The sequence below is a fragment of the Mobula birostris genome, chromosome 3 (genome assembly GCF_030028105.1).
Source record: "Mobula birostris isolate sMobBir1 chromosome 3, sMobBir1.hap1, whole genome shotgun sequence".
Classification (NCBI taxonomy): Eukaryota; Metazoa; Chordata; class Chondrichthyes; order Myliobatiformes; family Myliobatidae; genus Mobula; species Mobula birostris.
Window position 1 is genome coordinate 223,479,628 of NC_092372.1, and position 12,344 is coordinate 223,491,971.

General features: G+C 49.6%; 1 protein-coding gene across 1 annotated transcript; it reads right to left on the reverse strand.

Moving 5' to 3' along the window:
- Positions 1-803: 803 nt before the first annotated feature.
- pycr3 (pyrroline-5-carboxylate reductase 3) lies at positions 804-11,140 on the reverse strand. The gene is made up of 6 exons (XM_072254226.1): positions 10,868-11,140; positions 8,825-8,889; positions 6,406-6,585; positions 5,537-5,749; positions 4,834-4,926; positions 804-2,135 (listed from the first exon to the last, which is right to left on the reverse strand). The coding sequence occupies exons 1-6, from the start codon at positions 10,944-10,946 to the stop codon at positions 1,959-1,961; spliced, it is 807 nt and encodes a 268-aa protein (XP_072110327.1). The 5' UTR covers positions 10,947-11,140; the 3' UTR covers positions 804-1,958.
- Positions 11,141-12,344: the final 1,204 nt, after the last annotated feature.

The following is a 12,344-nucleotide window of genomic DNA, read 5'->3' on the forward strand; positions in this document are numbered from 1 at the left end:
TCTGTCTAACTGGCCTATAACCTCCTTTCTTCCACCTCTCTTCCTTCTTGAAGAGTGGAGTGACATTTGCAATTTTCCAGTCTTCCGGAACTATTCCAGAATCTAGTGATTCTTGAAAGATCATTACTAATGCCTCCACAATCTCTTCAGCTACATCTTTCAGAACTCTGGGGTGTACACCATCTAGTCCAAGTGACTTATCTACCTTCAGACCTTTCAGTTTCCTAAGAGTCTTCCCCCCTAGTTATGGTAACTTCACACATTTCATGCTCCCTGACAAATGGAACTCAACAACTGGTCTCAAGGAGTCCTACTCTGGATTTTCCCCCCAGGGGGTTAATCCCACAGTCTTCCCCGTGATTGAGCAAGGCAGTGGAGGTTTGAGATCAGTTTTCTTCCTCCTGGACGAACTGCCAACCACGGCTAGGCATCATCTGTCTGAAGCCCCTTCGTCCCTTCTGTCAGTAGATGCTGTTCTGCCGGGCTTAGTAGCTGAGCCATACATGAAGGCCAGAAGCTGGATTTGGTTTCAGGGGCTATTTGAGATACCTGCCATTGGAGGCATTCATTAGGTCGTGGGAGCTTATCCTCACTACCAACCACCACCCCACTCTCCCCTTCCCCCCCACCCCCCAGCTATGACAACCTGAAGGAACCAGTCCTCCTACTAACTGCATGCTAACTGAAGAATTGGGTGGGGGAAGTTTCTAGATCCCTGAACAATCCTGAAAACTCCTCCTTTCTTAAAACCAGCAAAGGAGACTGATGAGTACACTGGACTGTTGCTAAAATGACAAACCATAAGAAATTTCCAGCTTTTAATCACACGGCTACACCAAGCTCCGATAACAGCACTGCCAAGGAAAGTAAACCAGATATAAACCAGTTCTTTACATTCAATCACCATTGCTGATATTTTTAAAATTTTAGCGATACAGTGTCAAGTAGGGCCTTTGAGCCAGGTCGCCTCAGCAACCTCTGACAAACCCGAGTAACCCTAACCTAATCACGGGACAATTTACTGTGATCAGTTAACTTACCCGGTACGTCTTTGGACTGTGGGAAGAAACTGGAGCACCTGGGGAAAACCATGTGGTTCATGGGAGTGGAATTGAAATGCAGAACACCTCCAGCTGTAATAGCGTCACTAGGCTACCGTGCCTCTCATTTTTGCAAGGCTCAATTTAAACAAATGCATACTTCTCCACTGACTGTCCCAGGCAACGTCACTGCCGAGACCTGAGGACACGAGTTATGGGCAAAGGTTGAACAGGTTAGGACTTTATTCTCTGAAGCATAGGAGAATGAGGGGAGATTTAATAGAGGTATTCACAATTATATTGGGTATAAATAGGGTAAATGCAAGCAGGCTTTTTCTAACGAGGTTGGGTGACTCGAACTAGATTGAGGGTGAAAGGTGAAACATTTAAAGGAAACTTCTTCACTCAGAGGGTGGTGAGAATATTGAATAGGCTGCCAGTAGGCGCGGAGGATACAGGTTTGATTTCAACATTGAAGTTGGATAACTACGTAAATGGGAGGGCTATGATCTGGATGCAGGTCATTGGCAGAATAACAGTTCAGTACAGAATAGATGGGCTGAAGGGCCTTATATGACTCTATGACCTCTGAGTCAATCTGAGAAAAGGTAGTTTTACCTAAACATGGTGCCTTGAGTCATGGGTAGCAGCTAATCAGTAACGATGTCACTGTACATAGTATTTATAATACTGAGATCAGATGGTTGATGAAGATTTAGCTTAGGTTCATGCGCATCAGAAGGATTAGCACCCCACTCTCCCACATCGCTGGAGCTGAAGCCTGCAAAACGTGTATTAACGCTGGTGAAATCCCGGTGCTCATGGTTAACCCAGGTCACGGGCCCGGTTGGTTGCAGCTTCTACAGCACTCATGATGGTATTAGCGCTGGTGAAATCCCAGTGCCACGGTGCTCATGGTTAAGCCAGGTCACGGGCCCGGTTGGTTGCAGCTTCTACAGCACTCATGACAGTGCTCCGCAGATTTCCCTTCTCCAGCTCATACAGGCCGTGGATGGTGGTCCCACCCGGGGTGCACACGTCGCTCTTCAACTTTGCCGGGTGTTCCCCGGTCTCCAAGATCATCTTTGCAGCTCCCTGGGAAAAACACACAGCACAAAGAGAGAGAGAAAGTTAACGGACGACAAATTCAGCCCTAATTTTAAAGATTAATTTTGTTTGTCACCTGTACAGCAACACATACAGTGAAATGCGTTGTTTGTGTCAGCGACCAACGTAGATCGAGATGTGCTAGGAGCAGCATGCAAGTGTGTCCATGCCACCAGCACCAACATAGCTTCCCCACAACTTACTAACACTAACCCGTACGGGTCTGGACTGTGGGAGGAAACCAGAGCACCTGGAGGAAACCCATGTGGTCACAGTGAGAACGTACAGACAGCGGCGGCAGTCCGATCCCGATCTGCTGATCGCCACACTATCAGACTGTTCTCGGCCCTAAACATTGATTATTTGTCTCCCTCTAAAGATGCTGCCTGATTTGCTGAGTTCCTTCAGCATTTTGTGTGAAGATTTCTAACGTCTGCAGAATCTTGTGACTTATCACCATCGGATCTGTTACATATATAATCCCACACGGGACAGTGAGTCATAGAGTAACACAAGGCAGTGCGGTAGAGTAGTAGTTAACACAACGCTTTACAGTACAGGCGACCCAGGTTCAATTTCCCACTGCCATCTGTAAGGACTTTGTACGTTCTCCCCGTGACCAAATGGGTTTTCTCCGGATGCTCCTGTTTCCTCCCACAGTCCTTAGACGTACTGGTTGGTAGGTTGTTGGCCATTGTAAATTGATTAGGCCAGGTTTAAAATCGGGGGTTGCTGGTTGGGGTGGCTTGAAGGGCCAGAAGGGCCTATTCTATGCTGTATCTCAATAAATAAATCAATAAATAAATACAGCGAATACAGCAAAGGTTATTGGGGTCTCCCTACCTTCTGTCCAAGACCTCTTTCAGAGTCGATGCCTCCAGAAGACATGGTACATCATTAAAGACCCCTCACACCCTCTCCATGAACTGTTTGTTCTTTTGCCATCAGGCAAACGTTACAGGAGCATCAAAACTAAAACCACAAGGCTACTAAACAGCTTCCTCCCACAGGCAGTCAGACTGCTAAATAACTGCTCCACCTGACTCTGCTTTGGACACTTTTAACTTGCACTGGACACTTATAACTGATTTTAACTGACATGTGGCTGTTGTGTTTTACTATTTATTGTTATGTTTATTATTTAGTGTTGTGTTTGTTACGTTATGATTGCACTGCCCCTGAGGAACGCTGTCTCATTCTGCCCTGCAGAGCTGGTATACGGTTAGAACGACAATAAAGTTTTTTGAATCTTTGAAACAGGCCCTTTGGCCATCTGGTCCATGCTGATCCATGTCCCTCTAAGCTTTCCCATCCACTTATTCATCTACTGAGATACCGCACGGGGCAGGCCCGCCGCCGCTTCAAGCCACGTCGCCCAGCAACCCCCGATTTAACCCTAGCCCAATCACGGGACGATTTACAACGACCTACTAATCATTAAAGCCCTTGGATTGTGGGAGGAAACCAGAATGCCAGGAGAAAACCCATGCATTCCACAGAGTGGACGTACAGGCTCCTCACAGATGATGTCGGAATCGAAATCCCAACGCCCCGTGTTGTGCTAACTGCTACGCCGCCATGGCACCCACCTGCCTTTCAAATCTTGTTACTGTACTTGCCTCAACCTCTTCCTCTGCAATTCTCCTTACGCAGGCCAGTGCCTGCCTCCCTTAGGGGAGAGGCTTTCAATGAGCAGGTTATTCAGGACACTTACAACAAGGGGTTAGAAAGGAAACTAAAAACTAGAGGCATAGGCTTGAGGTGAGGGGGGAATCTTGTACACCTCTATCAAGTCACTTCTCCTCCTCCTTCAGCTCCAAGAGAAAAGCCCTCGCTCATTCAACCGATCCTCATAAGACATGTCCTGAAGTCCAGGTAGTATCCCAGCAAATCTCCTCTGCACCCTCTCTAGAGCTTCCACAAAATCAAAGGGATTTGGGAGTCTTCATGCAGCCTTCCCTAAAGGTTTGCTTGGAGGTTGAGTCAGCGGTAAGGAAGGCAATTGCAACGTTAGTATTAATTTCAGGACGGCTGGAATATAAAAGCCAGGATGTGATGCTGAGGCTTTATAAGGCATTGTGCAGACTGCACGGAAAACAGTGAGCAGTTTTGGGCCTCTTATCCAGGAAAAGGTGTACAGTCACGGGAGAGAGCGGAGGTGGTTCACGGGAATGAAAGGGTTAATGTATGAGGAACGTTTGACGGCTCTGGGCCTGTGCTCACTGCAGTTTAGAAGAATGAGGGGGGTTCTCACTGAAATGTCTTGAATATTGAAAGGCCCAGGCAAAGTGGATGTGGAAAAGGTGTTTCCTATAACGAGGGAGACTAGGACCAGAGGACACAGCCTCAAAATAGAACGATGCCCATTTAGAACACAATAGATGGAGGCCCATTTGGAAAATAGGTGAGGATTTTCTTTAGCCAGAAGGTGGTGAATCTGTAGTGGACAAGCCATTGGGGATTGATAGGTTCTTGATTAGTAAGAACATCAGAGGTTGCAAGGAGAAGGCAGGAGAATGGGGTTGAGAGGGATAATAAATCAATCATGATGGAATGGTGGAGCAGACTCGATGGGTTGAATAATGACTTAATTCTGCTCCTATTTGTTATGGTCACATCCTCCCTATGAGGCAACCAGAACCAAAACAGAATTCCAGAACTGAAGAAATGGCCAAACGTCACCTACCATTAGTGTGTGCGCTACCAGCTTCTTCGACAGCTCGTACGGCATACCCATCTTCACAGCCCCATCTGCCAGAGCCTCAGCAAACATGTAAACCTATGGGAAAGACAGAGCCAGAGAAAGAATTGCATTATAAAGAGAATAATTTATTTTATTTTACTATTTATCTCAGGAACAAAAGGGTTAATGTATGAGGAGCATTAGAATAGGTCTGGGCCTGTACACGCTGGAGGTTAGAAGAATGGGGGGGGGGGGAATCGGCATCAAATTTTGAAAGGCCTAGATAGAATTGATGTGGAGAGGATGATTCCTTTAGTGGGGAGTCCAGGACCAGAGAGCACAGCCTCAGAATAGAGAGGCATCCCTTTTCAGATAGAGATGAGGAGGAATTTCTTTAGCCAGAGAGTGGCGGATTTGCCACAGACATCTGTGGAGGCCAAGTCATTGGGTATATTTAAAGTGGGTGTTGAGAGGTTCTTCATTAGTCAGGGCATCACAGATTACAGGGACAAGGCAGGAGGATGGGGTTGAGAGGGATAATAAATGAACCACGATGGGGGGGGGGCAGACAGACACAACGGGCCAAATGGCCTAATTCAACTCCAATGTCTTACGGTCCTTAATGACCAGAAACTGCAAACGCTGGACCTTTGAAGTGAAAAGAGAAACTGCAGGAAACACGACACGAGCCCCTCTCCGTACGTACATATGCCACGCCGCTCCCGCTGACGCCCGTGTGGATATCGATGTAGGGTTCTGGCGTCTCCTCACACACACCAAGGGGAGATAAGAGGCTCTTCAGGAGAACGGCGTCCTGCTCCCTGGCGCGTGTTCCGCGACAGAACACTATCGTGCCCTGCTGCACCACGCATGGCAAGTTTGGCATCATCCGCACTACCCTGCTGTCCGAAGGCAGGCACTGAGGAGAAAATTACCGCACTGTCACCAAGAAGTCTCTGCAACGCAAGTCCGAAAGGTGACCACCACACCAATGCTTCGTTAATCGCTCCATGTTTACAGCAAACTGAAATGCCGGGATAGAGGGGACGTGGAAAGGACGTCCTCATTAGTAAGGGGAGGCTACGACCCAAGGCAGACAGCTATTGAGGACACCTTAAAAAGGCAGTGCCTGAAATGCACAGCATGTTTCCAATGGTGGGAGAGTCTAGGACCAGAGGATGCACCCTCAGAATAGAAGGATGTTCATTTAGAATAAAGATGAGGAGGAATTTCTTCAGCCAGAGGGTGATGAATCAGTGGAATTCATTGTTGCGGGTGGCTGTGGGGGCCAAGTCATTGGGTATGTTTAAAGTAGAGATTGATAGGTTTGCAATTCACAAGGGTGTCAAAGGTTATGGGGAGAAGGCAGGAGAAACGGGTTGGGGGGAAAATAAATCAGCCATGATGGAATGGCAGAGTAGACTCAATGGGGCAAATGACCTAATTCTGTTCCTGTGTCTCATGGTCTTAAAAGCACGTGTCCACTTATTACAAATCTCCCCCCAGCCCACTCGGCAAAATACTGGGCTAAGTGACAGGAAAACCATTCTTCAGCACACACAGTGATCTACTCACATTTTCCAGTGTTTTGACGGTAATCCCAGCTGCCACGGAGATAACGAGGTGCTCGGGTGTGACGAAATGGGAAACGGTCTCCAGGACACAGGGCAGGATGGCTGGCTTGACGGCCAGGAAAAGGACAGTACAATTTTTCACCACACTGATGTTGTCGTGTGTGGTCTGCATCCCAGCTTCCTACGGGAGCAAGGCACAAAGAGGAAAAGAAGGAAGTCAGGAGAGAGGAAAGGTAGGCCAGCCCACTCATCGAGCCACACAGCTTGGAAACAGGCCATTCAGCCCACCACATCCATGCCAACCATGGCGAAGAGCTTTAATGGACATCGTCATGTTGCTGGCTGTGACGGGAGACAGACAGTGGCTGCAGAGCTCGCTTTGTTTTTGTTTGTTGTGTTCTGTGTCGACCTGCTAAGCATTGTGGAAATACTACGCTGGTGCTGGAAGGTGTGTTTCCAGCACATCCTTAAGTCGTGCTTCACTGTCTGTTTCCATGTACATGCAGTGGCCACTTTATTAGGTAAACCTGTACGTGGTCACCTCACTACAGGAAGGATGTGGAAACCGTAGAAAGAGTGCAGAGGAGATTTACAAGGTTGTTGCCTGGATTGGGGAGCATGCCTTATGAGAATAGGTTGAGTGAACTTTTCTCCTTGGAGCGATGAAGGATGAGAGGTGACATGATAGAGGTGTATAAGACAATGAGAGGCACTGATCGTGTAGATAGTCAGAGGCCTTTTCCCCAGGGCCGAAATGGCCAGCACGAGAGGGCACCGTTGTAAAGTGCTCGAGCGAAGGTACAGAGGAGATGTCAGGGGCAAGTTTTTTATGCAGAGGGTGGTGAATGTGTGGAATGGGTTGCCAGCGACAGTGGTGGAGGCTGATACGATAGGGTCTATTAAGAGACTCCTGGACAGGTACATGGAGCTTAGAAAAATAGAGGGCTATGGGTAACCCTAGGTAATTTCTAAAATGAGTACATGTTCGGCACAGCATCGTGGCTGAAGGGCCTGTATTGTGCTGTAGGTTTTCTATATTTCTATTAATGCAAATATCTAATCAGCCAATCATGTGGCAGGAACTCAATGCATAACAGCATGTAGACAAGGTCAAGAGGTTCAGTTGTTTAAATCAAGCATCAGAATGGGGAAGAAATGTGATCTAAGTGACTTTGACCATGGAATGATTGTTGGTGCCAGATGGGGTGGTTTGAGTATCTCAGAAACCGCTGATCTCTTGGGATTTTCACGCACAACAGTCTCTAGAGTTTATAAAGCATGGTGTGAGGAACCAGAGAGGGTTGTTCTATGGGCAAAAATGCCTTGTCAATGAGTGAAGGAGAATGGCCCAACTGGTTCAAGCTGACAGGAAGTTCAAAGTTAATGTATTATCGAAGTACATATATGGTACCGTGTACAACCCTAAGATTCATTTTCTTGCAGGCAGTCTCAATAGATCCAATAACCATAACGGAATCAATGAAAGACCTCAACAATTGGGTGGACAAACAGTGTACAAAAGACAGTAAACTGCAAATACAAAAATAATTATATACTAATAAAAATAAATAAATGTGCAACAAATATCAAGAACATGAGATGAAGAGTCCTTGAAAATGAGTTCCTAGGTTGTGGAACTTTTCAGGGATGGGTCCAGTGAAGTTAAGTGAAGTTATCCGCTCTGGTTCAAGAGTCTGATGGTTGCAGGGTCAGAACTCTTCCTGAACCTTGTATTTCCATACCAGGCTCTGATGCAGCTGGTCAATATATTCTCCACCAGACGTCTATAAAAGTTTGTCAAAGTTTTCGATGTCATACTGAATCTTCGTAAACTCCCAAGAAAGCAGGCGCGCTGCCAGGCTTTCTTCATAATTGCGCTATGTGCTGGCCCTAGTACAGGTTCTGTGAAATAATAACACCAAGGAACTTAAAGTTGCTGACCCTCTCCACCTCTGATTCACCGATGAGGCCTGGCTCATGGTCTTCTGGTTTCCTCCTCCTGAAGTGAATGGGCTACAGTAACAGAAGGCCACAAACATACACTTAATTAGGTACAGGAGGTGCCTAATAAAGTGACCATTTGAGTATCTGCCAGTGATTCTGATCTGCAAAATCTCTAATGTCGATCACCTCCCAGCCTCTGTTGCTATTCCCACTCACCCCTCCTCTACCTGCCTGTCACCTCTCCTTACCTGGATCCATCACAGTAATGTACCTCTATCAAATCTCCCCTCATTCTCCTACACTCCAGAGAATAAAGCCCTCACCTATTCAGTCTTTCCTGATAACTCAGGTCCCCAAGCCCCAGCAAAATCCTCGTAAACATCCTCTGTACTCAGTATTGTACCTGCCAATCTCCCCAACTTAACTGGCACTTTGGGTTGAGAGCTACAACCCAGAGGCCGCTCACTGAATCTCACCTTGAATTTTTGCAAGTTCTTGTCCGAGGGAGCAGAAGCTATCACTTGTTCAGGCTTCACATTTCCTAAGAAAGAAAAGGACTTTGGTTTTAAATTCTGATCTCTGGACTCCGGACCCTTGGAGCCTGTGGTCACACAGCTCACCCCCCACCTCCCCCCCTCAAAGTTCAAAGTAAATTTATTACCAAAGTACATACATGTAATTTCCTTGCAGGCATTCATTGCAGATACAAAGAAACACAATAGAAACAACAAAAGAACTACACACAAGCGGGGTGCAAAAGGCAAACTTATACAAATACCAGAAAAGTAATATAATTGAGACCATGAGTTGTAGAAGCCTTGAAAGTGGGCTCATAGGCTGTGGATACAAGAGATTCTGCAGATGCTGGAGATCCAGAGCAACTCACACAGAATGCTGGAGGAACTCAACAGGTCAGGCAGCATCTATGGAGGGGAAGAGAGTCGATATTTTGCGCCGACAAGACCCTTCATCAGATGTTAGTTCAGTGTTGAGGTGAGTGAAGTTATCCATGCTGGTACAGGAGCTGGATTACAGATTACAACTGTTCCTGAACCTGGTGGTGGTGGTGGGTGGGGAGTCTTCTTCTCAATGGCAGCAGCAAGGAGAGGGCATGGCCAGCAGGGTGGGGGTACTTGATGATGGATGCTGCTTTCTTGCGACTGCGCTCTTTGGAGGTGTGTTCAATGACAAAACCTCCTTGCATCGCTGGGCACCACACACACAGTGTGGTAGAGGGCACAGACTAATTCAACTCTAAAATACAGGATGGGGGAGGGGGGTGGGATTCAAAGGCTCCCAACGCACTGAGGAAAGGATGAAGTTTAAGATATAATTAGGGGTAAAAGCCACTCTCACTTGGGGTCACGAGTGATTTTGCGACACTGTACCGGAAATATTTATGCAGATTAAACGGTTGGAAAGCAATAAGAAACATTCACAAGGGGTTCCGGAGGCTCCAGGGAGACTGTTTTGCAATAAAGAGTATGGGACTGATAGGATGTGGAGACTCCGACAATCACGGAAAGATGACAAATGTAACATTGCAGACATCAGAAAGATGTCCGAAAGACAGGGCAATGTAGAGGGTTGGCAACCTCCCACTCATCGCCAACACCACTCTCCCCCTGCACCCCCCCAAGTTATCCCTCCCCAACCCGGAGACCATACCTCCGCTATCACCTTCATACCCTGCCATCACCCACTCCCACACCGCACCGTTACCTCCAACTACAGAGAATCATAGAATCATCCTAACCCTCTACCCCTGTACCCCCTGAGTAATCCCTCCCCAACCTGGAGACCATACCTCCGCTATCACCTTCATACCCTGCCATCACCCACTCCCACACCGCATCTTTACCTCCAACTACAGAGAATCATAGAATCATCCTAACCCTAACCCTCTACCCCTGTACCCCCTGAGTTATCCCTCCCCAACCCGGGGACCATACCTCCGCTATCGCCTTCATACCCCGACATCACCCACCAACCCTCACCCACTCCCACACCGCACCTTTACCTCCACCTACATAGAATCATCCTAACCCTCTACCCCTGTACCCTCTGAGTTATCCCTCCCCAACCCGGAGACCATACCTCCGCTATCACCTTCATACCCTGCCATCACCCACTCCCACACCGCACCTTTACCTCCACCTACAGAGAATCATCCTAACCCTCTACCCCTGTGTTATCCCTCCCCAACCCGGAGACCATACCTCCGCTATCGCCTTCATACCCCGACCTCACCCACTCGCACACCGCACCGTTACCTCCACCTATACAGAATCATGGTGCTGGTTGAGTTCCTCCTCAGGGGGCTGTTCCGCCTACCCCCTCACCACAACGACCGGTTACCCTTTACTCCTGCCCAGGCCATCTACCCGAGGCCCGGATCCCATCCACTTCATTTACCCGAAGCCGGGGTCCCGTTTCACCCCATTTACCCGAGGCCGGGATCTCGTTTCACCCCGTCCACTTCATTTACCTGAGGCCGGGGTCCCGTCTGCCCCATTTACCTGAGGCCAGGAGTCCGCCCGCGATGGCCAGCGCCATCTTCCCCGCGCCGATGAAGCCCACTCGCCGCTCTCCCTCCATGACAGCTGCCGCTGGCCCACCAGTCGCTCACCCGGCGGTGCGCAGCCACTGCGGCCAACCGTGACACTCCCGGGGTGAAAGCTGGCTGTCCGACACCAACCCGGGGTGCGGGCAAACTCCAGCTCAGTGCGGGGGCGTTTGCGACCTGGGATGTCCGGGTGCCTCAGCTGTCACCGGATCTCGGGGTTACAAAGGCAAGGAATTCCGCAGAAGCTGCAAATCCAGAGGAACTTGCGCAGGATCAGGGAGGAACTCAGCAGGTCGGGCAGCGTGAAGAGGAATAATCAGTAGCTCCCCGCACCGTGCCCGGGTCGGTGTATCTGTAGACAACCCCCAGCCTGCCCGGGTCGGTGTATCTGTAGACAACCCCCAGCCTGCCCGGGTCGGTGTATCTGTAGAACCCCCAGCCTGCCCGGGTCGGTGTATCTGTACATAACCCCCAGCCTGCCCGGGTCGGTGTATTTGTAGACAACCCCCAGCCTGCCCGGGTCGGTGTATTTGTAGACAACCCCCAGCCTGCCCGGGTCGGTGTATCTGTAGAACCCCCAGCCTGCCCGGGTCGGTGTATTTGTACATAACCCCCAGCCTGCCCGGGTCGGTGTATCTGTAGAACCCCCAGCCTGCCCGGGTCGGTGTATCTGTAGAACCCGCAGCCTGCCCGGGTCGGTGTATCTGTACATAACCCCCAGCCTGCCCGGGTCGGTGTATCTGTAGACAACCCCCAGCCTGCCCGGGTCGGTGTATCTGTATGCAACCCCCAGCCTGCCCGGGTCGGTGTATCTGTACGCAACCCCCAGCCTGCCCGGGTCGGTGTATCTGTAGACAACCCCCAGCCTGCCCGGGTCGGTGTATTTGTACGCAACCCCCAGCCTGCCCGGGTCGGTGTATCTGTACATAACCCCCAGCCTGCCCGGGTCAGTGTATCTGTACGCAACCCCCAGCCTGCCCGGGTCGGTATATCTGTACATAACCCCCAGCCTGCCCGGGTCGGTATATCTGTAGAACCCCCAGCCAGCCCGGGTCGGTGTATCTGTACATAACCCCCAGCCTGCCCGGGTCGGTGTATCTGTACGCAACCCCCAGCCTGCCCGGGTCGGTGTATTTGTACATAAACCCCAGCCTGCCCGGGTCGGTGTATCTGTACATAACCCCCAGCCTGCCCGGGTCGGTGTATCTGTAGAACCCCCAGCCTGCCCGGGTCGGTGTATCTGTACATAACCCCCAGCCTGCCCGGGTCGGTGTATCTGTACATAACCCCCAGCCTGCCCGGGTCGGTATATCTGTAGAACCCCCAGCCAGCCCGGGTCGGTGTATCTGTACATAACCCCCAGCCTGCCCGGGTCGGTGTATCTGTACGCAACCCCCAGCCTGCCCGGGTCAGTGTATTTGTACATAAAC